General features: G+C 41.3%; 1 protein-coding gene across 2 annotated transcripts; it reads right to left on the reverse strand.

Moving 5' to 3' along the window:
- Window positions 1-5,167: 5,167 nt before the first annotated feature.
- SAMD8 (sterile alpha motif domain containing 8) lies at window positions 5,168-23,266 on the reverse strand. 2 transcript variants are annotated; one of them, XM_081006539.1, is made up of 6 exons: window positions 23,060-23,266; window positions 13,467-14,049; window positions 9,481-9,576; window positions 8,560-8,677; window positions 7,064-7,214; window positions 5,168-6,020 (listed from the first exon to the last, which is right to left on the reverse strand). In XM_081006539.1, exons 2-6 carry the CDS (start codon window positions 14,042-14,044, stop codon window positions 5,716-5,718), a joined length of 1,248 nt encoding a protein of 415 aa, XP_080862665.1. In that variant the 5' UTR covers window positions 14,045-14,049; window positions 23,060-23,266; the 3' UTR covers window positions 5,168-5,715. The 2 variants fall into 2 exon arrangements, with proteins under 2 accessions (XP_080862665.1, XP_080862664.1); XM_081006538.1 differs by having other exon boundaries at window positions 23,056-23,189.
- Window positions 23,267-24,902: the final 1,636 nt, after the last annotated feature.

Genomic DNA, 24,902 nt, shown 5'->3' on the forward strand with positions numbered 1-24,902 from the left:
TTGTTGTCTCGGAAGATGTTTAGTAGGGCCAATTCTGGGGTGATGTCTAATACTTGCTTAGTTATTTTACATATTTCTCGTATGGCTGTTGTTCAGAATAGTTGGATTTTGGGACACTCCCACCACATGTGGAGGTATGTGCCTGTGGAGGTGCACCCTCTCCAGAATTTTGATGAGGTTAAACTGAAACTGACACGGAGACAAAACAGAAGAAGACGCCTTTACCCCAGTATGGCTCCCCTTTATCACATACACAGCCCAACAAGACAATGACAATAATCCACCAACAGCATACAAAACAATATGGCTAACCTGATACAAAACACCCGCGCACCCCACTCACACACGAAAACAAAGATCACCACAGCCAATCACAAACAAACAACCACACCCTAGGCCAACCCCAACCTCTCTCACCACCAAAGGAACACAAGTGAACAGCACAAGCAACGCTAACACCAAACCCTACATACATTAAGCATAATAGAAACATCACCACCCGACCCCACCCCCACCCATCTTCCTTCCCTCCACCCCCTTTTTTTTCTTTTCTTTTTCTTCTCCCCCTAATGTCTCAACAAATGAAACGGATTTGTAAAAATGTTACATGGAAAAAATATGAGGCTTTACACTTACTTCTGTAAAACAAGAAAATCTTTAATAAAAAAAATTTAAAAAGTATAAATAAATTCAAACAGGAAAAAAAGAAAAAAGCTCAAAACTGCCAGCCATAGGCAGTTCTGAAATTTGAGATTCTACCAGGGTTCAAGTGGAAGTGCAAGCTAAAGACAACTTTTAAAACAGAGGGCTTCTTTTCAGCAGAGACCTGTTTTTAATGTTACAAACCATGAAATGCAAATTCAGGGAGTCTCGGCAGTCCTAGTTCATCATCTTACTGTAAGATCCAGTCATTAGCAGCAACACAAATTTTTGGACATTCCTGTGTGTACCTGCTTTGTCTCTTCATTAGAAATCACCAAATGACTGCTGTAGACATGCAGAATTAACCCAACCCCAGTGAAAAAGGAGGGGCAGCCTGCTCTGTATATGAGTACTGTTGGCTCACAGGAGCCTTGAGAAATGTAATTCTGATCACTCAAGTCACTCCTTTGTGGCATGTAGTTTATGAATGACCAGTCTAGAGCCTGAAAATTTTACAATGTAAAAGCTGGACTCCAGGGTACTGGTCTGTAGCAAGCTTGGTCTGCAGTAAATGACTCTTCAGTTAAAAGCTGTCTCTGGCGTACTGTGTTTAAAAATAAATTTTATATTTAATGCTTAAATTGTCCTATTAAACCTACATATAAAGGGGGGGGGGAGTTAAAATATGTGTAACACACAGGACCCAGTCATTTAAACGTTTTAACTCATCTTAGATTTTATTTAATGTTTCAATAGCTTAATACAACAAATACAAAATATAAATTAAATCAGGTTTCAAATTTGAGCAAAATCCACCTTTATTTACACATCTGTGCTTCAAACATTTCTGCAGTAGGAATATTCAAGCCTTCAAATAACACTATGTTTTCTTGGGGCAGGAAAGAGATCCAAAGGAATGAGTCTGTGCCAAGCACCAAGTCAAGAACGTTCAACCAGCCTTTGTTCTGCTCGTTCCCTGGTTACACTGTGTATATACTGTATGACAGGAATAGGACTGTAGAACTAAACCCTTTTTAAATGGAATCTCAAGCCATGTCGGGTCTCTTGGAAGACAAGCAGAGGCCTCCACTACAATGGAAATGAATTCCTTGATATTAGGTCATCTTGGTATACCCAGAAAGGCTTAAAGATGTCTAGGGCATCTCCAGACTGTGCTTGGCTCTGCAATCTACTCTGAAGTTCAGATTTGCCAGTTTAGGACTTCACCAACAAAACAAAACTATGCAAAGATGTCCCCAGTCCCTAAACAAAAAAACGCATTATTATTATTATTTTACACATCCCAATTTCATCACAGTGTCTTTAGGCACGGCACTGTTATATAAGTCAACACTTAGAGGATTCCTTTGCATTAATACTTTGTGCTTTCCTTTCCTGTACACTGAGTTATTCCCAGTAAGTAGTTGCGAGGATAGATGGGTATATAAATATACTGATTTCTGCTAATAAAAATTTAAAATTAGCACACTACAGATTGAGTAATGAATTCTATACTGGGGGTGGGAAAGTTTGAGTATAGTACTGTTTTATCCATTTCACAGTTAAGTATCAGGGAAATAAACCAAAATTTATTTGAGGGGAGGGAACCCTTCATTGAGTTACAATTTATAGTGTTAAGGATACCTCTTATCAACGGTCTGTATCAAGTCACAGCATTTCAAGATGGGCATCATTTGGTACCAAAGGCAGGTAGACATCATCACTTGGTATAGACCACAAAACTACAAACCAAAGAGTGGGGAAAGCAATTTGAAGTTGGTTGCTATGCACTGACACTTGGTAAATAGATAAGATGTTCTGGTTATTGCTTGGAATCTTTCAGATGCCTTGCTCTGAATTTTGTCTCCTTTACCACCACCATTCCATATACTAATATACTAAACAAAAACAAAAAAACCCCACCCCAGTGCCACTTGGTAGTCCAACATAAATGACAAAAGTGCAAAATGCTTTTCTAGTTTTTGTTTTTTTTAAAGCACATTCAAAACAGAAATGATAAGAATTCCATACCTTATAACTCTCCATAATGGGAACATTTTGGGAGGGTTGATGTGACATATCTCCCCACAGAAAATACATGTGGAATTAAACCAAGGAAGATATACCAAGTATTATATCACTATTTTAAGTACAATAATCCCTAGGATGGCTAGTTTTGAAGTGCAAATGTAGTCCACAAAACGACTTCTAGGAAGATTTATTTTGGGGGGAAGGAATGTATTTCATACTAAATACTATTCAAGTAACTGGGTTACTTACTACATCAAGAGCCAAGGTGTTCTGGTTAATATTCTGCTCACCTCTTATCTGAATCATCGTGTGAAGTACATCTATCTAATCTGGGTCACAACTGACTGCAATTCTACGCATATTTCCAAATAAGTCCCACTGACGGAGGTTGCTCTAACGGAGGTTGTGAACTAGCAGGTCAGGGAAAAGGGTTCCAATAGACTCCCCTTCCTGATGTTCTGGTTGTCTGTGTGGGTTTAAAAATAAAAAAACGGGGCAATCTTTCAGTCAGCCTTAGGTGGCTTGGCCCAAGCGCACCACCTCTGTTAGAATGAAGAACATTGTTCCAAGTAAACAGGCGTAGAATGACGCTGCATGTCAAGTCCCATAGGAAGCAGCGGTTTTTAACAATAACCAGATGGAAAGCATCGTTTTCCTTTGAACAGACAGTTTAATATTGTACAACCTGCAATGTAATGTAGACCTGAACTGTAAACTTTTCAAACACACTGTTGCGGATGTGCCCTTTTCCTTTCCAAAAGGAATCTGTAAACCTAGGGAGAGGCTGTCTCTGTCGTGAGTTCCCAGTTGCATTTTGAGAGCTGCTTTAAGCAACCGACCGTACGTGTTTTCAAAGGATGCTACAATTCCCCTTTCCCCATGCAGCAAAGACTGGGGGCGTGGTGGGAAGAACGGGACGGTTTGCCACTGCAGTTGGTAGAAGCACCTCAGAGTCTGCCTCTATATTGGTGACAAAAAGATGACCGTAGTGCATTTATTATGTATACTTTTGGACTACCTGCTGCCCAGATCTTCAGACACCAGTCAGTGCATACCAGCAATTCTGAACATATCCTGTGCACCTTAAAAGCCAAAGCAAAAAGGAACGTTTCTGCAAAATGCATTCAGCTGGATCACGAACTCTGCAATAATGTGCAGTTTGTGAATAATAAGGCATGCTCCGAGATAACAATGGTTTTTTTTCCCTTTTCAAGTGGCACGTAAAGATACTGGAGTGGTCATTTAAGTGTATAAATATTGTAATACTGTGACGAGATCAAGTAAAGCCAGAAGCTGTACAACAGCAGTTCTATAATTGCAGCTACTTCTAATTTGCAGATTTGCAAATTTAACTACGCTTATTTCTAATTCATCACATTAGCCTGTGCATTTCTGCATATAAGTATTAATCCATGTGCAGCAGTGTTTTACACAGAACCAGAAAGGAATGTTTACACCGTCTATTATCGCAGTCTTAAACAAAGGCAATAAACCTGACACCTTTTACTTCTCTCTTTAGAGCTAACCTAGTAGTAGCTCTCAGCTATAAGAGCAATATATACTTTGTAGGTCTGGTTCACTTGAGTTACCAAGAAGAGGCACTGGGGAAAGGACATAACTGGTTGCCAGTGACAACACTGCATCATATACCTGAAAATTCAGTGTAATTATTCAAAAGATTTTCAGCATACAAGATAGCTGCTGATCTTCTGTGTTGTAGACACTTAAGTATATTGCATGGAAATGTTCCAATGAATTCCTGCGATAGTCTAGAAAAGCTTACATGGCCATTTTAAAAAGCAATGTCAGCATCAACACAAACTACCTACTCTGAAATTATGTATTTCAAACTCATTCTTGAATCCATGTGCTAATCACAATTACCGTTTTAAACCGTTTTAAACTAAGGTGGCCTTTTTTGAGCATTTACAAAAGATGGCTTGGTTGATTAAATGCAAACCTGAGCAACTTATCCAAGTTATTTTTCACAGAAAAATGTTGTGTGTTCATGACTGCCAAGTGCTACACTTTTAGGACTCCTAATACTTTAAGCTTCAGCTCTTTTCACGACCATAAGAACACTCTCTGAAGAAAGTGATATCTACCACAAAGGTTAAGCCGATTAAGGTAGTTTAACTTGCAAGAACTAAGAATACGAAGAAAACATTCACTGAATACACTATCCAACATTTATCAGCTAACCAATGAAATTTCAACATCTGCCAATGCTACATGGAGCCTTATGACAACTGTGGTAATGGGCAAAGAAAAATGATTTGTATGTACTTTCTCAGAGCCACTGTTCAAAACCTTGTCATTTGCCCAAACAAAATAAAAAGAACACCACACTTTTCAATTGTCTGCCTGCTACTACCCCAACTTTATGGTATTCTTCTTCTAAAAGCAGTGTTTTAGAAGCATGCAGAGATTTTTGTTAGTGTTTAATACTGTGTTCAGAAGGAAGAGTTGTGGCACTAAAGCTAAGTCAACCTCATTTCAAAAAAGATAAGGTGTTTATTTCTCACCGATTTACTGAAATGTAAACAAGGAAAACCTCGGGATGGTACAATAGCATGAAGTCATGTGCTCCAAGTCAATGAAGCTCTGTTCACGGTTGTCGTTTGGGTACCAAGACAGCAACTTTGCCCCACACGGCACAATTTCTTTTACTAAAGGCCTTGGGGCCCTTTTTCGTCAGGGTGCGTTTCCCTCTCATGATTTCCCCTCCCAAAATGCACCCTATTCTCATTAGGCAAACAATTATTTTAAAGGTATGACACGTGTTAGTTTTTGTTTGAGACAGCTAAATAGGTTGCACTTGATGTTATATAGATCCAATGTCTTTCCTTCATCCAAAGACAACTCAAAGTTCTCCAGACGTTAAAGAATGCCAAAGAACAAGTAGTGACTCAACTTTGCTGCATTTCAACGGGTGCCTTGTAGCCTTGCTGCATGTGAATAACATACCCTTTTTGTGCAGCTGTTCCTGTGGAAAGTTAATCGCAAAGACTTCACACAGATGTGAATTCAAACCAGTCCTCTTTAGCCAATTAACCTTTTCAATATTGATGGCTTTGCGAAGGGCCAGCAATACTCATTTGGAACGGTGCCATTTACGTTGCATTCAAAAAAAGAGAACATAGGAAACCAGATCCTGGCCCTCCTACTCTGTTGATAGGCTCTTGTATTCGCCAGCGTGTGGTAGTACAAAAATAGTCTCGTAGTGATGTAGAAGGCAATGAAGACATCTATGGAGTAATGTTCATGGGCTGCCAAAATGAAGAAAATCCCAAAGAGATTCAGCACCCAGGACAGTGTGTGCAAGAAATTCCAGCTTCTTGGCGTATCTAGGGAAAGAGAGAAGCGCATTCAGCCAATCACAATTTATCAGGTTTTGTTATCAAATGACAAAGGGGTGCCCTGGATTGACCGCCAACTAGGAGCAATCAGGAAGGTTAACTATCGTCTTCTGCAACTGTCAGCTTCCACATGGCTGCAGAGGGTAAAGGAAGAACAATGCCAGTCACCAGCCAGAGGAACAAGGACTGCTTCGAGGTTCTTCCTACTTCCTTCCATAAAGGGAAGGACAGCATGGCCCTCACTAGGGCTGGGAATTATCTGGTTTTCAACATTGTGATACATCCCCAGCTAAACATCATGATATACCGATGTATCACAATGTCTGAAATAAGGATGGAGCTATGCAGAGGCATTGGCTTGCTTCCCGGTTTCCCCCACATTGGGATTTTTGCATAGCAAACACAAACACATACACACACACGATTCACAATATATAGACAGGTCAAAAATTATGAAACCAATATCATAATATGGATTTCAAACCAGTTTTGGACAATTTATTGCCCAGCCCTAGCCTTCACTGAGCTGAAAAGGCCGTTTAATAACTTGCCTTCTTGTTACTTTGCATTCTTTAAAACATCTGCCCCGCAACACTTTCTTCCTCCACTCCTCTTTCCTGGTGTCTTTTAGATTCTAGTATGGCCTTGTGTCTTTTCTTTGACTAGCTTACTTATTTGCTAGACACCAACTAAGCACTGAATGCAGTAAGTAAAAAATCCCCATCATCCTGTATAACGATAAAACATTATTTTAATGTTACATCAGTACACGGATCATGAAGTCTGGTGAAACTGAAATTTGCTTTGCTTTCATTTTCTAAACAGGAATGACAGATCTCTCATTCATAGCCATAATAATCCAGTCAATCACAAAGCCCACTGCCAGTTAGGCAGCTTTTGTCCCCCCCAAATGCCTGTCTTCCCTTCACTTAACCCTTCACCTGCTATGTTGGAAAATATTTCACAACATCAAGATGCAAAAAAAGGAGTGACATACTAGATTCATGATGCCATTTCAACGCTGTACTTACATTCAGTGACAAAGAAGTTGAGCATGGTTAGGACAACCGTATGGCCGCTGAACATGTAGTCTCCACAGGTATGTACTCCTGTTAGCGTCATGCCAAACCCACTCCAGATTGCAAAGGCTCGCTGAAGTTTTGCCCACACGTTGCCATACAACTAGAAACAGGAGCGTGCAAAACAAATAAATGAATAAGGAATACATCAAGAATACTTGAAACGATCTACCAACCTTAGAACAGCACTGAATTTGCCCCTAGTTCACATAGAATGGCTTCCATAGGTAACTGAAACACAGTTCATTTTGTTTGTTTGTACATTTGGTCTATTTACATCTATACACCAAACATCAAGTCTCCAGGATTTTCCCTACTTCCCACAAGGAAAGCACCAAGCTTTGACTTCCATAGAGATATTCAGCCTAAAAATACATGTTCACATTTTGCCCCTGAATGCATCATGTTCTAAACACACACATATATAATGTATCTTCAGAGTAACATATACTCAGGTTAGAAAGGATGTACTTTCAAAGACCTTGCTCTTTCAAACACTCTGTTCTTTTTTCAAAATAAATACAGCTTTATCAATATTGAACGACTTAGCATTTACCTAGCACTTTAAAGCGTTCAAAGTGCTCCATATACATTCTCTCAGTATTCTGTGCAACACCCTGTAGGATGGGTCAGTATTATCTCTCACCCTCTCCTTAGCCTGCTAAGAGCACTGAGTGAGTTTGTGGCTGAGAAGAGATTTATGATTGTGTGAGACCTTTGCAGAATACCACAAAACAGAATTGATTCAAGGCTGGAGTAGATAGTGTGGGATCAGTTCATTTCTCTACTTCCTTTAGTCCAGGAGGCAGGATGAGCTATCTAGCTTACTCTGTGTCTTTATGATGTAATCATCCCACTCAACTTATGCCGCACAGTATTTCAGACTTCCCAAACCTGGTGCCTTCAAGATACTCTGGACTGCAACTCCCATAAGCCCCTGCTAGGATGGCCCATTGACAAGAATGACAGGAGTTGCAGTCCAACACTATGTGGATGGTACCAGGCTGAGGCTGCACTAGAATTTGTTGCCTTAACATGTAAATATTGAGAGTATTCCAGAGAACTCGTGTTGCCTAAATTGGCTAAAGAGAAAGACACATTCTGGAACTTTATCAGGCTACTGCAGCAAGTTCGACAACCTGCTTTCAACATAGCAGGGCTGAATTTTGGGGAGGGACCCTAGTTTAGTGGTAGAGCACATGTCTTGCCTGCACGAGGCCCCACATTCAATCCATGCCAGCTCCAGTTAAAGGTGTAACGTAGCAGGCAATGTGAAAGACCTTTGCTCAAGACCCTCTGCCTGTCAGAGTGGACAGTATCAGGTTAGATGGACAAATAGCTACCATTTGGCATTTCTTATTTGTTTGTCCTAAGTTTACTTCTGTCTCAATGCTGTAGCCAATGCAGAAGTAAACCTCAGAATTTGGGATGGGCAAGTGGTTGCTTACCTTTCCAGAACACTGCAGATGTTGGCCTGGCACAGATAATGAGGTCACAAACATTGTAATGCAACGCAACAAAAACACTGTCCCCATAAGACTGCATAACCGCCGCAGAAGGATCGACCTAGAAAAAAGCAGAAAAAGTCTGAGTTGTTTAATGGAGGGCTTGGATGCAAAGATGTTAACTTAAGGAAGTTCTGGGATGGAAAGTTTTCAGGTCCTTCCTCTGTCTCAGCAGCCCACCCAAAACATGCACAGGAATCCCCTCCCCTGAAATGACCCTCTAGAGAGATTTTTCAGAGATACAAAGGGCTGCAATGAGGAGAATAAAACGGTAACCTTTACTTCGGGAAGCTTCCTTAGCTTTTCTTAGGATTCAAGCTTTTGTTTTGACATGGCTCACATGTTACATTAAACCATGGCTTTAAAACATAAGATTTAATTGAAATGTGCTGGTTCATGTTACTGAAAAGTTCTCACACCACTTAAAAACAAGCTGTGATTTAATGTGAGTGAGCAGGGTGGTAGCAAACACAGTTTTTTGGGGGGGGGGGGTCCTCGCTCTGCCATCTCTCTGCACAGCAATGCTAAGTACTACCAAAATACATTGGGAATAAGCAAAGCGCTACAGTTTGCTACACAAGTCTGGCACCATTTTCTCATACCACCAAACCACTTGCTCAGCAGTTTTATGGGAGTGATGGAACCACCGTCCCCATTGTTGCACATCAACCTCTCAACATGTGGAGGAGCTGCCATGGATTCAGCCTGCTGCTTGTTTGCATAGTGTGGACTTTAGTATTCCCTCTTAATGAGGAATCAAGTCTCTTTCTATTTTTCTCCGGAACTGCAGCACACGACAGATACACACAAGATCTTCAAACAAGGTTGTCTGCAATTTCCAAAATAAAGGCAACTGAACTATACCTGTGTCTGTGAAGTAGAAGAACGAGCAGCCAGATGTAGCAGAGAACCACACCACATACTTCAGTCATGGCAAAAGCCCACGGTATCCTAGGAACACTAAAAATGGAGGAAAGAAAAATCAAGATGCTATGTGCCACTTTGACATGTGCAATTTCTGGGCAAAATAAATGCAGATGATGGGTAAGTAGGACCTTACCAAAAAAAACACACCAAACCCATTTAATTTAAAACTGAAACTATCGTTTATGTACCTAAATGCTCAGCATAATTTCTAGCATAGCTGATTGGTTTCAAACCAACTTGGCATTTTCCAGAAAGATCACGTTTTTCTGCAGTTTAGTATCTTACCTTTTTTAAGCTTTGCTTTACTGCTCTAAAACTGGAGAAAGTGAAGCAGCAAGAAGCTAAACAGCAGAACCATTTGCTGAAACTTCTGCAGCCTTAAAATCAATTGGTTAAATTGGCTCTGTTGAAACAAACAGATTTTTGGAATTTGATCACTAGACAAAGCAGAGGCTTGTTCTAGTAATCTTAAAAGTGCAAAGGCACCCTTGTTCTATCCTGCCCAAGAAGGGAGACAGCCGGCCTCCGCAGCGCTGGGGAAGCGGAAGAAAGGGAGGGAGAAACCTCGCCTAACACCATAAATTCACACCATGTATCTACAAAAAGAGCAAGAGTCTGCAAGTAATATCTGACAGTTCCAATTTCCATGTCTGCATCCTAAGCATAATCACTCTCTTCAACAGGAGAGAAGCAGTAAATGCCATTTAATTTGATTCAATACTCCTTTGCCAAATTACAAAATCAAAATCTTCATACATTTTAATGGAGCATCTACCTAAGCTTGCCTGCTCCTCAAATCTATGTTTTCCACAGTTATATCTGAATACTGTTTACTGGGGCTAAAGATGCTTTATCACACAATCAAATCAGCTGTCTTTTCTGAACTTCAGTGCTTTCCTGCAAGATCTTTTCTTCTATAAGCTGAGTATACATTTTCCTTTTACTATCATGGCCCGTTTCTTCTGCACATTTACTTCTCTACACGCTCCCTTCTTGTCCTTCACATTTTGTCCACCATTTAATGAATGTATTTCATGCCTGTTTCTTCATTTAACAGCAGTTCAGTGCTGTACCATCATCAGCTCATTCTACCACTCAATCATCCTCTTATTTTACAAATTGATAACCTTCCCTTTCAATGCACATACTTGCAGGGAGGCTAAGAATGCATATAACAAATAAGAAAATCAAGAGGACAAGTACCTAAAAAGAGCTTAACAGTAATGCGGATTTTCCAGGGGGGATGAATATTATGCTGATGTGAACAAGGTAATTTACATTGGAAAATGTTCCATTCACACCAGAATTTTTTTGATGCCCTAGAAAGTGATCCAATCCAACATACAGTATTTTACTTCCATTTAGAAAAAAGCTAAGCTTTGAAACAGCTAAGCTTGTTCAATATTGTATTTGTCATTGACATTCATTCATTTTTATGAATATATTTATGAAACGGAACATCACTGGGTCCAACTAACAGGACCACTAAGAACAGAAAGTCACCGGCAGCACAAAACTAGAATCAAGTTCTGAACTCTGAGAAGACAAGGAAGTCTTTACCTGGTATCAAAAGGAGATAAATAGCACCAGGCAAAGCTCCCGGGGAGAACACTCCACAAGCGGGATGCCAAAACTGAGGAGGCTCTGCCCTCAGATATCACCTCCTTAGCACCCACGGCTTGGGCATCCAGACAAGAGCAGCCAAACTTGACATTTGCATGGGCAGACAAACACAGAAACAAGTAACCCTTCAAATATCCGGATCCCAAGCCATTTCAAAGATAAGCACGAGCACTCTGAATTGTGTGCAGAAACAGAACGGGAGCCAGTGAAGCACCATTGTTCCACTTTAAGCAGCCAATTCCATTTAGCAGTTTCCAATCAGCCTTCAAAGCCCCACATGTAACGTGTTATGGCAGCTTACTCTGGAGGTCACCAGAGCATGGGTAACTTTGGCCAGGCTCTGGAGAAGTGTGCATGACATAAAGTGGGGAGGGGGCTCACTCAACCCTTTCGGCAGTGGGGTGCTCCCCCCACTTCTCCCAGTTCCTTCCTCTCAAGCTTTCTGGCTTCTGCGAGCAGGCTGAAATCAAATAAAGAGTGCAGCTTATTGTCCTTCAGCCACATAGGACTTAGGGAGAGCGGGTGCAACTACTTCCCTAGATAAAATCTACAGCCTTTCAATACTGGTAAATTGACAACAAAAAGGTTTTTTTAAGACAACACCCAGATAGGGACTGTACATTCTAGAAAAGCTTTAAGATAAAACCCAAGCAATGTGGTGACTGTGGGCTGTAAAAAAACACTTAATTTTTCAAACACTGCCGGTAAACAGCCGTAAATATTTCAAAATGCTCTTTCTGTAAAGATTGTTTTTAAAAAGCACAGAATGGAACAGATACCAATGTATCACTCAAAACATCCTCTAATCACAAAAAGGAACATTGCAAAGGAATGAGAGCCAAGGGATAAGTTTAACAGCTAAAATCTGAGCTACTGATGACCTAATCTGCAATAATAGCTCCTCTTCTATTCAGCCACTTGCCCTCTTGTTATCCCATCTACTACTCAGCAAATGGTAATCAAGGGAAAGTTTAGGCTTTTTTGCTGGCCCATGAAGTCTATGTATTAACCTTCTAGCCTTGTTTTCAAGTGCTTTTGCAATCACTGCCCACAACCCATACTTCTTGGAGGCAGAATATGTGCACTCTAACACCACAACAATATGCAATTGCTTCAGTCGAAGCTATTCTGCAGTCACATGCCTTTGCTGCTAAAAGGGTAATAACAAAGGCCAGTCACTGAGACGACTATTATAATCTTCTGACCTTGTTTTCCTGATTACTGTCTCTACTCTGAATCCTTCCTTAGTGCCCCAATGACAGTAATTCTATTCTAAAACAATATCTAGCATTCAATAGTTTCTCTTTTTGCTCCCTGCAGGGATTTTTTAAAAAAGCAGTTCTTAAAACAAATAATGCCTGTATTTAGTATCAAATTTTGTAAATGTTACATTTCTTGACCGAAAGTCAATAATAATGCGCCGTGTCTACAGAAAGGACAATTTCACCCCAGCCACCAGTTAAGAAGACCAAGGGCTGTTGCTGACAGATTGCATTCTTCCCTCCCAGCAGGAAAATGCATAAGATTTCCCAGCAGCTCTTGAGATCACTGCTGTAGGGCAGCTCAGTGTTTTGGAGGCATTTATAAAATTGTTTTGGAAAACTCCACTTTCTTCTTCTTGCGGTGTAATCTTAAAATGGACGGTGGTTTGTTTCAGACAAGCCACGCATGATAAGACAGAAATAAAGAAAGGGCAAAGTTTGGTTTATTTTTTGCTTACCTTTCATGGCTTCTCTGAAACAAACAAACCACGCTATGGGTGCAGGTGAAACAATAAACCATAGTACAGCTTCAGTGACTGGGTCTGAGTCTGGAGGGTGTTGTGGGTGCAAGGCCAAGGCATGTTCTCATTTAATTAAACCATTCTTTTAAGACGAACTGTGGCTTATCATGACGTGCAAATCAGGCCACAGACAGTTAAGTCATGCATCATGGCTAGCCACTGCACGCTCGAAGAACTGGGGACAAGTCCACTATGAGCCTCTGAATCCAGGGAGAGGAAAAGCAGTGCAGATGTTGTGATCTAGCCATTTCCCATATTTCATGGATTTGCGTAGACCTTGAGGTATTTTCACAAAAAAGTGGGTAAGAGCTGGTCAATGAATTCCCCAAAGGTGGTGGGGGTTGTCGGTAAAGGTGCTTACAGCACATACTTTCATGAAAAAGGGGGGGGAAACTAGGGGAATAATTTTATAAATTGGGAGAAGCAACACGAAATTCTGCAAAACACCTAGTTTGGCCTCAACAGTTTAGCAATTCTGATTTTTAGCACTTTTTCCTAAGCAGGTTAAAGCACTTACCTGTCTAGGAATATGTCTGGTAGTGGTGGGTATGTCTGCATGTCAGGAACTCTCTCGTGCACGATAACCATGACAAATGATGTGAAGCCAAACACAATAAAAACATATATACAACTCAAAGCTGTCTTCCAATACTCTGGGTTCAGTCTTCGCGTAGGATGTTTGTTTTTTCCATTTGCATACTGATCAGCGTTCAAATCGGCAACAGGCTCACAGTCATCACAATCCCGTTGAACCTCGCCATTGCAAAACCAGTCTGTTCCTTGAAGGGAGCCAATCACAGGTGACAGGGAACCAATGGGACTATCACTGTTATAACCAAGCTCTTCCAAAACTTCAATGTGGTGCTTCTGTAACTTGCGAATTGACAACATGAGCCGTTTGATATCACCTAGAACCTTGATTTCCAGAGGAGGAGACCTCAAGTCGTATTCAGTCAGCGTCAGTAATGTAATTCCATCTAATCTGTGCTTGTCACACAAAATGTCCACATACTCACAGAAGCCTTCTTCCTTCAGCCATTTGGCTACATGCCTGGTTGACCAACGCTGAATGCAAAGCTGGCTGTTGCCTTCCATCTTCTCTACCTGCCAAAAATCAGATGTTTTAAAGACCGAGAAGACAGTGCCCACATCATTATAGCACCAAGTTCTCAATGTTCTGGGATACAGCTTTAAAATGTACTTCAGACAGACTTTCCTACGAAGTAACAAAATTACATTGTATTCAGCTGCGCCTGAATACCCTTATCAGATTTAATTTTTACAGCCCAGAGACCTAGTGCTTCCCAACTGGTGACGAGACTGTCTGCTTAGGAAGGACAAACTGTATTCCAAATCAATTTACTCGCCTACCAAAGCCTTTTTTCTGGCCTGTCCAGCCACCCACACCTTTCTTAAACAATGGGTGGCATACTGATGACGCGGAAGAACTGTACTCCCCTGACCCCCACTTGAAAGGAACTTTCCCGGCCAACTAGTCACAGGACAATTATTACTCATCTTGAGCAAGTAGTTATTTATGAAACAGATATATTACGTAAAAGTGTCAAACCCAACTCATTCTGATCCCTGACTTCACTGAGGAAGTTGACCATGTGAGGCAATGAAGGCCATTAAAGAGAGATGTGCCCTTTCCTCACTATGGAGGAACGGCACATCTCCAACTAGGAGGTCCTCTGCTGTGCCGTGTTTTGCCTTTGCAGACAGCATCTCCTTCTTTCTTTTCTACCCACCCCATCTCTAATAGTTCTGTAGTATTACTATTGCTATTATTATTAATTAGAAAATTTGTATACCACACTTCATCTGAAGATCACAGGATGGGTCACAACAGAAAAATAGAAAATGAGAAAATGACAACACAAAATACATAAGAAAAAAGCAAAAACAAGAAAAAGCTTCAAAAGAATTGGAAAGCCATGGTGGTAGGATAGAATACTAAGAAACAAGAAAAAGCTTCAAAAGAATTGGAAAGCCATGGTTGTAGGATAGAATACTAAGCGCAGCCATTTCTGAGATAGCGTAAACCTGTGTATACCCCGATTCTGACTTCAGTGTCTGTTAACTATTAGGAAAATACATGCCATTTTTACAGTAACGTCTCCAAGTCAGTAGTAGAAATTTAGATATGAAAGCTAGGAGCTAAATGGCACCTTGAACCTAGGTTATGGGAGCAACAACGGAATGTCCAGGCGCATTTTTTTTAATAACAAGAATGAAATGAAAAAGCTGAAAATGAATGAACTGCAGTGAAAATATTATGTTCATTTTCCTCATTCTCCTGCCCACCCCCCAATATTCTTAAGAGGGTCTCTTCTCCAGTCTTCAGAGAGTAGCTCCAAGTGGGGAGGCAGAAAAAAGGGTCCTCCTTTCCTTCTACTCTGCAGTTTTAATCTGAAATCTTAGGCGCAGTACTGTGCCCAGAGCTCAGAAACTGCTCACGCTAATGAAATTCCCTGTTGCAAAATGCACCTAAAACAATGGGAGTTTTGAACACTGCTCTAAGTTCAAGAGAATGAACTTTCATGGGCAGCACCAGAGTAAGGTCTTTTTCTTTTTTCTTTTTTAGTGTGGATGATCTGCATGTAGAAACTTGTCCCTGCAGTGACAATAAACTGCCATGAAAACTTAGATGGTGCTAAGGGCAGGACAGAAATCTGTAGATTCTCACTTAAGAAACTTACTTACTTAAAAGAACAATTACAACAAAACAAAAACTACACAATCTCAAGCCTCTAGAAGATCATTTGCACATTCATGTAAAGGTAAAAAAAGCCAAAGGACCCCTGGACAGTTAAGTCCAGTCATAGGCGACTATCGGGTGCAGGACTCATCTTGCTTCAGGCCGAGGTAGTTGGCGTTTGTCCGCAGACAGCTTTCCGGGTCATGTGGCCAGCACAACTAAACTGCTTCTGGTGCAACAGGACACCGTGACGAGTGCCAGAGCGCATGGAAACGCCGTTCACCTTCCCACCGCAGCTGTACCTGTTTATCTACTTGCACTGGTATGCTTTCAAAATGCTAGGTTGGCAGGAGCTGGGACACAGCAACAGGAGCTCACTCCATCTAGCAAATTCGATACATTCGTGTTTCACTTAACCAAGAATCTATTTGTCATTTTCTACTGACATTGCAAACTGAGTTTCAACATTTTCTTGCCTGAACACAGAGAAAACTGATTGTAAAAATACAGTGGTACTTCAGGTTACAAACACTTCGGGTTACAAACTCTGCTAACCCAGAAGTAGTATCTCGGGTTGTGAAATTTGCCCCAGGATGAGAATGGAAATTGCATGGCGGCGGCAGCGGGAGGCCCCATGAGTGAAAGCGCACTTCGGGCTAAGAACAGTTTTGGATTAAGATCGGACCTCCGGAACCAATTACGTTTGTAACCTGAGGTGCCACTGTATCCCAATCCTTAAGTCAACCAAAGCAGACAAAGGTTCGGAGAAAAATAAAATACAGACTCACCAGAAGATTATTCTCAAGATTTTTCAGAAAAAAATCAGAAGACAGATACCTAAAGGGTTGACCAAACAAATGCTCTTGATGCTCAAATGCTTCAATTAGGACTCCTTTAGAAGAGATGTCAGACAACAGATTCTTTGCTTGGCAAAGCAGGAAAAGGAGCACCATCCTTCAATTTTCACACAGTATTAGTCACTCACAATGCTGATCAAGCATACATACGCTCATACATCAAAGGTCACATGTGATAAGTCTTGTACTTGGGAGTAAGTCCACAGTGAATTCCAAACATTGGAAAGGTGGGAAGGTCAAATGACTGAAGAAATCATGCTCTCTCAATGGACTTCCCAGATAATTTTTTATCAGTAGCTCTATACCAGGGCTTTGTTGTTTAATTTTTACCCTACATTTCTACAGGAACATGCACTCAACGCATATTACAAATCTTGTTTAAGGAACGGTTAACAAATATTTCATACTGTTCCAGAGGAAACAAACACAACAGTAAAAAAATAGTTGATGTCAATCTGTACTGTAAACCAGAGACATTACAATAAACGAGGGAAACTCCTGCTCTTAGGCCCATGAGCAGTTGCAAACAGTGCTAGAAATTGAGATATGAAAGCTAGGAGCTAAATGGCACTTTAAATCTAGGTTATGGGCGCAGAAATAGGATGTCTAGGCACGCTTTTTTAATAAGAATACAAAGCTGAAAATGAATGAACGGCAGCTAAAATATTATGTTCATTTTTCACATGGTCTAGTCCTTCCCCTGCCCACCCCCTAATATTCTTAAGAGGGTCTCTTCTCCAGTCTTCAGAGTGTAGCTGGAAGTGGGGAGGCAGAAAAAAGGTCCTCCTTTCCTTTCACTCTGCAGTTTTAATTAAAAATCATAGGTGCAGTACAGTACTGAACCCAGAGCTCAGAAACTGCTCACGCTAGTGAAATTCCCCGTCGCAAAATGCGCCTAGAACAAGGGGAGCTTTGAACACTGGCTGCAAACCAGAGAAACATGGGAAATACATGTGACCAAGCCTACACCATAACCTGCTCTACTGACTGCAACAGAATGCTTCTTCTAAGCCTAATTTCAGTGAGGGAAAAGGACTCTGTGGATGCCAGGGAAGCACTCTGCAGGTAGGTGTGGACCTGCTGAAACCATGTTGGTGACACCTGCAAACAAGTTTTACCTGCTGGGTTCTACAAAGGGTTAAGCCAGTACCTCAAAGTAGAACCAACTACATCTAGACAGACATCAGAAGATACACTGTGGTATTCATGTTGGCTACTTAGGTAAATACCACGGCTTGCTCTTTCAAATAAATTTTCTGGGGAGTAGGCATCCTGCCCTGCTATTTCAAGCAATACATGGCCCACCTTTCCCAAGATGATCTTCATAACTACACTTGAAACAAAGCACAGGAGCAAAGAGACAAATCAAAAGAAAAAAAGCCAAAGGAGGACAGGCACAAATGTTTTCTACTTATCGTGTATTGTGAGTTTTAGCTCCTATAAAGGTTTGTGATCCCCCAGCTCTCAGACAGAAGAAACTGCAAACAGTTCCAAAGAATTTCTATCTAGTTTTGGTTTCTAATAATTAAAACTGGATTACAGTATCAGAGACAGTATCTATCAAGCTTAGTCATCATTTGGGACTAGTCATGTCTCGCAGTAAGGCTACCAATTGTAATCATTTCAAATATGCAGTAGACATGTAACAGCTACAACCTGGGAAAGGTTCCGAATTTTATTTTACGGCAGCCAAATATGCCCAAAACATCCAGATTTTGAATTTATTTGAATTCCTATGAGATCTGTGGAGGGTTTAGGCTAAACATCCTCTATTTAGGGATTTTCTTTGATGGAGATTCCATATGCCCAACTATTTTACTTTAAAACTATTTCTAGGCTGCCATTCTGAGCAGAGCAATAGTAAGAATTCAAAATATTAGCAATATTAAAATATTAAAGCCATCAAATCCACCTCACCTCCCTCCAATAAAAAATTAGAGACCTACAGTGATATTTCCTTCCAAAATGCTGTAACAACTGCACTGATATATGTCGGTGGCAACCTATGGCTTTTAACCTTATTCAGCAGGGTCCAGGCCATTTGCAGTGGGCACATGACTGCTGCTTTGGGTGTTTTGCTTGTCTAATTATTTAAATTTCTTTTATTAACAGTGATGTTACAAGGCAAGCTAATCAAATAGATATAAATAACACAAGTTATACCTGAATTTTCAGGTCAGTTAAAAGGTACATTCTGTGCTATAAAACTGGATTGCGTGTCTTCACTGGTTGGTTACACTGATCATTCTTTTATATTTAGTTACCAAGATATCCAATCCGACATGGCTTTCAAGAGAAAGAAGATATTGAGCCTCCTGCAGAGGGAGAGCTTGCCAATATACTGCAGAAAGAGAGCACGTTCACACCCGAAGCTATCTAAGTTTCAAAACTTTTCACATCCAGCTGATAAAAAAGGGGGAATGCTACACAATACACAGAAATCCTTGGCAGGGAAACAAAGCTCGAATCCTCCAATTTCTCAAAGTTAATGATACTATTTGATTTCTCACACCTGTTTGAAGCAATAATATGCCAACTCTAGATAGCTGAATTACTCCCATGACCTTATATTAACAGAGGACCACCATTTAACAAGCAAAATAACTGCAAGCAAGTTGAAGGATTAAGAAACATTAAGGGACAGGTCAAACAAATGACACGACAAGTTAATGTCCACAATAAATGTCTACTTGGGTATACAGTATATGAAAAGCCACTTGTCCAAATGTACATAAATGTTTGTGCGTTTCATAGAGTATGTCATTTTTATGCAGTTCACTAACCAATGCTACTCCAAGGGCTAAGTATGTGGAAGCTTCCACACTTCTTTGCCTTCCTGGTCCTCATGACAAGTGCCAATGTGTTTACTTACTCCAGGAAGAAACACTAGCGCAGACACACATATTTCAATGAAAATTGATCTTAGGACTGCTGACTGTTGTAATGATAATCTAAGTTTACATTCTAAATGTTAAATGCTTTACGAGTGTGAATGAGTGGCAAAATGCAATCTTATACATTACCAAAGAATGTGATATTGATAAGCAGCAACATCCTCAATACATTCCCCTACTCTACAAAGGAAAAAAACCAAAAACCAACTTTTATGTAATAGCTGTGCTTTAATCATCAGTGTCCTACAGGTCTACTGAATAATATATGGCAATGATTTGCAGGCTGAATCAGCTCAACGGCAAGGCAGATATACACTAGACTAGAGCGAGCAGAACTGCATGATCTTTCCTCATTTCACACAACAGGAAAAAGCTGGGAATGCCTCCTCGATTCTCTGCTAAGCAAGCTGCCAGAAGTTTTCCTTACATTTGGCACCACCCTTGCAGGAAATCTGAAGAGAGGAATAAAGGTTAACTCAGCAAACCTGAAGAACAAACAACTACAACAGTTCCAAGTAATGCAAAAGGCATCTAAAGGAAATTTATAGTAACCCAAAGCTTCTGTCAGGGATGCGGGTGGCGCTGTGGGTTAAACCACAGAGCCTAGGACTTGCCGATCAGCAGGTCGGCAGTTCGAATCCCGCGACAGGGTGAGCTCCTGTTGCTCAGTCGCTGCTCCTGCCAACCTAGCAGTTCGAAAGCATGTCAAAGTGTAAGTAGATAAATAGGTACCGCTCTGGCGAGAAGGTAAACGGCATTTCCGTGCGCTGCTCTGGTTCACCAGAAGCGGCTTAGTCATGCTGGCCACATGACCCGGAAGCTGTACGCCGGCTCCCTCGGCCAATAAAGTGAGATGATCGCCGCAACCCCAGAGTCGGTCACGACTGGACCTAATGGTCAGGGGTCCCTTTACCTTTAAAGCTTCTGTCACCTGTTTGGTAGACACACAACAACGTTACTTGGAAAAATACATGCTTACTTTTCAAGTAATTCTAGAGTGTTCCCCAGCACATAAAAGTATACAAACTCAGAAAGCTAACAAAGTTATTGGAAAGGCATTTACTAGTATTGCTACTAAAAAATTACTGGGCATCAATAAAAACAAAAAACAGATGTGACACCAACTAAAGCAGTATGGATATGATCTTGCAATTTGATCTCTCCTGCAGGAATGAGATATGAAGAATGAAGGAAAAATGGTTTCCCCCTATTTTTTCAATGGGGAAAAATTACATTGAGGAAAAGTGGAAACACTTTTACACAATACTTTATCTCTCTTAAAGAAAATTGGAATATTTGCAAGATCAACTTGTGCAGTGAAGTATAATGCACATATTGTTCATAAACCCTCACGTTAGTTAGGAGTTGTCCCAGGACACAGCAAGACTTGCTTACAGAGAAGATTGCAGGACTCACCCGCAGCCCTGTTATTCTAATTATTTTAAAGCCCTTTCACCACCTCCCTTTACAGCAGCCTGAGAACACAGAACAAAAGCTTTTACAGCTTATGAAAATACTCCAGTAAGATACAATATTGATTGCTGGCACTACTAGCAGCTCTCCTCCAATGCCAAATAGTAGCTGGAAGGCAATTTTCCTCTAGAGCCTGGTTTAAAGCAAAAGGGTAAAACCCCTTCATATTCTCTGCCACCCCAATTCTGATTGCCTCTGCAACTGCAAACAGCAGTTTAAAAGATTCCTGCAACACTAACAGCTTCATGCAACATGAAGTTTGTCCCAAACCCACTGAACTTCAAATGCCAATACAGTACAGGCTGTTGTAGAGTACAAAATGCAACAGCCAGACCACATGTTCTGAAACAGCATGTTGAACATTTAAGTTAGGGTAGAGGATAGCATCTCAAAGGCAGTGATCCTTGGTGGCAAAATAGGCACATCACGAGCCTGGAGACATAGTCCATATTTTATTTCTAATAAAATTGTAGCCCCATTGGTCAAGTACCCTTACAACATATGCAGTGTTCAAAACTCCCAATGTTCTAGGCACATTTTGCAAGAGGGAATTTCATTAATGCAAGCAGTTTCTGAGCTCTGAGCACAGTAGTGCGCCTAGTATTTCAGATTAAAACTGCAGAGTGGAAGGAAAGGAGGACCTTTTTTCTGCCTCCCCACTTCCAGCTACTCTCTGAAGACTGGAGAAGAGACCCTCTTAAGAATATTAGGGGGGTGGGCAGGAGAAGGACTAGACTATGTGAAAAATGAACATAATATTTTTGCTGCAGTTTGTTCATTTTCAGCTCTGTATTCTTGTTATAAAAAGTGTGCCTAGACATTCCGTTGCAGCGCCCATAACCTCGGTTTAAGGTGCCATTGAGCTCCTAGCTTCCTATCTCAGTTTCGAACACTGAATAGCTGCTCACCCACAGGGGCTGCAACGAGCCCTATGGGGTGATTTAGAAGCAAGGAGGAAACGATTGGATCCAGGCTTTCCTGAAAGTAGAAAAAGAACAAGGCGATCACACAGAAGCGTCTACCAGCAGCCACACCCCCTGTTGGCGCACATCATCCTGGCAGCCCTGGAAAGGCTGCTTCCCAGACCCGAAGGTGCTCTTCAGCGAGCAATTTAAAGCTGCGCCTTCTGCAAAAAAAAATTATGAAAAACAACCCTGCTGGATTAGACTTTTAAAGCTTGGGATGGTTTTTTTTGGGGGGGGTGTTATTGTTGTTGTTTTTCTTCTGATTATGCATTTTGTGGTTTTATATTCTGATTTTATTGTGTGAACCGCCCCGAGACCTCAGAGTATAGGGCGGTATATAAATTCAACAAATGAAAATAAATAAATAAATAAAAATAATAAATAAAGTGTCATCCAGCCTACCCGTCTTGAGTCCGGAATACCCCAGGAAGCTCAGAAGCCAGGCAGAGATAACCACCCCCACCAAGTGCTGGAGCAGGGCTGTTTTGCACCCCTACATTAGCCTATTTTGCAGCCTTAGACCAGGCTGTTTTGCACCCTTAGACAATGTTATTTTGATTGATTCTACTTCCATGCCGCTTTTTATTCAAATCAATCCCAAAGCGGCTTACAAACAAAAGATAAAAACAACATAATGGAACTTCACGAATACTGTACTGCATAAATGGTATAGAATACTTAACAAATCATCGGTAAAACAACCCCAAACCCCAGATAAAATAATTACCATCTATATTAATAATATTAATAAAACAGCTAAAAAAATAAGCTAGCAGGCTACTTTGCACCCTTAGACCAAGCTACTTTGCATCCTTTGGCTATTTTGCACCCTTGGGCAAGGTTACCTATTTGTACCCCCCAAACAAATAAATTTCTAACTTCGTTTTTCAAAATCAGATATCTTGCAGAAATGACAGCAACCTTCAAAATATAAAATCCTTCGAAACAGGAAAGCCCGCGCCCCTATAGCTAGAACCCGCCACCCCTTTTCTTCGGCTCCCTCTGGAGAAGCAGCAGCTGAGCCTGCGAAGGGTAGACTGCTCCCGGCTGTGGAAGCTCCCTTCGGCTCCACACAGCAGCCGTTGCTGAAGGCAGAGCCGGCCGGCCGGCCGGCCAGCGAACGAAACCCGCCTCCGCCGCCTCCCCTTCACACACCCCTCAGAAGCCGAAACTCCCCTCGCAAGCGCCTTGGCGGCGAGGCCGAGCCAGCCGGAACCTACCCGCTCCCTCCTCGCCGGGCGACGCGGCCCCGCTACGTGTCGGCAGGGAGAGGCCGAGGGCTTCGCTGCTGCTGCTTCTTCTTCTGCCGCCGCCGGTGCGCCTTCGCCATCGCACGGAGGGGTCGCCGCTGGGACTGAGGCGGCGGTGAGGCTGCGGCGGCAGCGACGGCGGAGCAGCTCGACCCTGCCAGGCAACCGACCCACCCACTCACCAACCGGGCGCGGCCACGTAGCGGAAAAGGCGGGGCCAGGCACTGACGCAGCTTCCGTAAGAAAAAACAAACAAACAAGTCGGCAAGCGGAAGTGGGCGGGGCCGGCGGGAGCCACGCCCATGTCACCCACCCGCCTCGCCAGCGCGCGGAGGATTCGCGTGCATCCTGTAATTAAACAGTAGTACATATGCTTGGCTTAAAGCAAATAAACAGCAGTCTGGTGCAATACATCTATTTTGGTATTTGTTTTCCTTATTGACAAAGTAATAATTATAAATACATAAGAATAAAAATGTGACCATTCCATTGTAACTATCCAAGCTCCCAAAATATCAAGACCTCTTGCGATGGTTTGAACCCCTTTCCGTTTTAACAGTACACATTCGACAAACACCCTCCATATCTCCTCCATATCAATTCGCCTGCATATTCCCCGTCTTACCTTAATGGCACATGTCAATTTATCATTAATAGCTATATCCCACACCTTTATAGAATTTTTCCATTGTATATTCTGCTTGCCCCTTTTTAAATTTTCTTATTATTTTATTTTGACAAAGTAATAATCACAAATAATTGAGAATAAAAATGTGTACCCCACCATGGAGACCATTCCGTTGTAACTATCCAGCCTCCCAAAATTTCAACATCTCTTGCGATGGTTTTACCCCCTTTCCGTTTTAACAGTACAAATTCTACAAACACCTTCCAGATCTCCTCAAAATCATTTCTCCTGCATATTCCCCAGCTTACCTTAATGGCACGTGTTAATTTATCATTAATAGCTACTGTATATCCTGCACCTCTCTATCCCATTCTTCCTTTTTATATTCTGCTTGCTCCTTCCACTTCCTAGCTGTCATAATTCGTGTGATGCAATGCATCTTTCTGAAGATCTTGGCAATAAATCTCAGCACGGGATACCCAAGGCATGATGGAGAACAGCAACAACCAGAAAAAGGTAGAGATGACATTTCACAAGGACAGGAAGAAACACCTCGGACAGAATTAATTGCCCCACAGAGGAAGAACGAGGATATAGTTTGAATGCCTCACTTGTAGTTCTATAAATCATTTAATGTGACAACACAAATGGAAGTTATTACTATTGCAGTTGTTGTTTAAAGGTATTATGATGATGACCAGAATGTAATGCAAATTAGTAAGATTTTGGAATGCAGAAAATAAAATCAGTCATCAATTCTTGCACGTGGGTGGCCACCTAAATGATATAATTTAGTATTTGAATGATTGGTTTTAGTAATGTTATTATAAGTTGGTATTGTTATAACGAGGCTATTATTGGAATATAACTGAAAACTAATAACAATTATTATCAAAAAAATAACATTCTCAGGACAGGATGTTGGACTAGATGGGCCCCTGGCTTATTCCAGCAAGCTCTTCTTAGGAGGTTCTGAATATTCCTTCCTCCTCCTCCTCCTCCTCCTCCTCCTCCTCCTCTTCTTCTTCTTCTTCTTCTTCTTCTTCTTCTGAATATCGCCCTTTGCAAAAAGAAAAGAAAAAAAGCTCCATCTTATCCTCTGTAAAGCTCACCTAAGGCTTGCAACAGATGTTGCTCAACTTGGCAGCCAGGGGTCCAGAGAAAAAAACCAAAAATAAAAATAAA

The sequence above is a fragment of the Podarcis pityusensis genome, assembly GCF_964106645.2.
Source record: "Podarcis pityusensis genome assembly, chromosome: 5".
Classification (NCBI taxonomy): Eukaryota; Metazoa; Chordata; class Lepidosauria; order Squamata; family Lacertidae; genus Podarcis; species Podarcis pityusensis.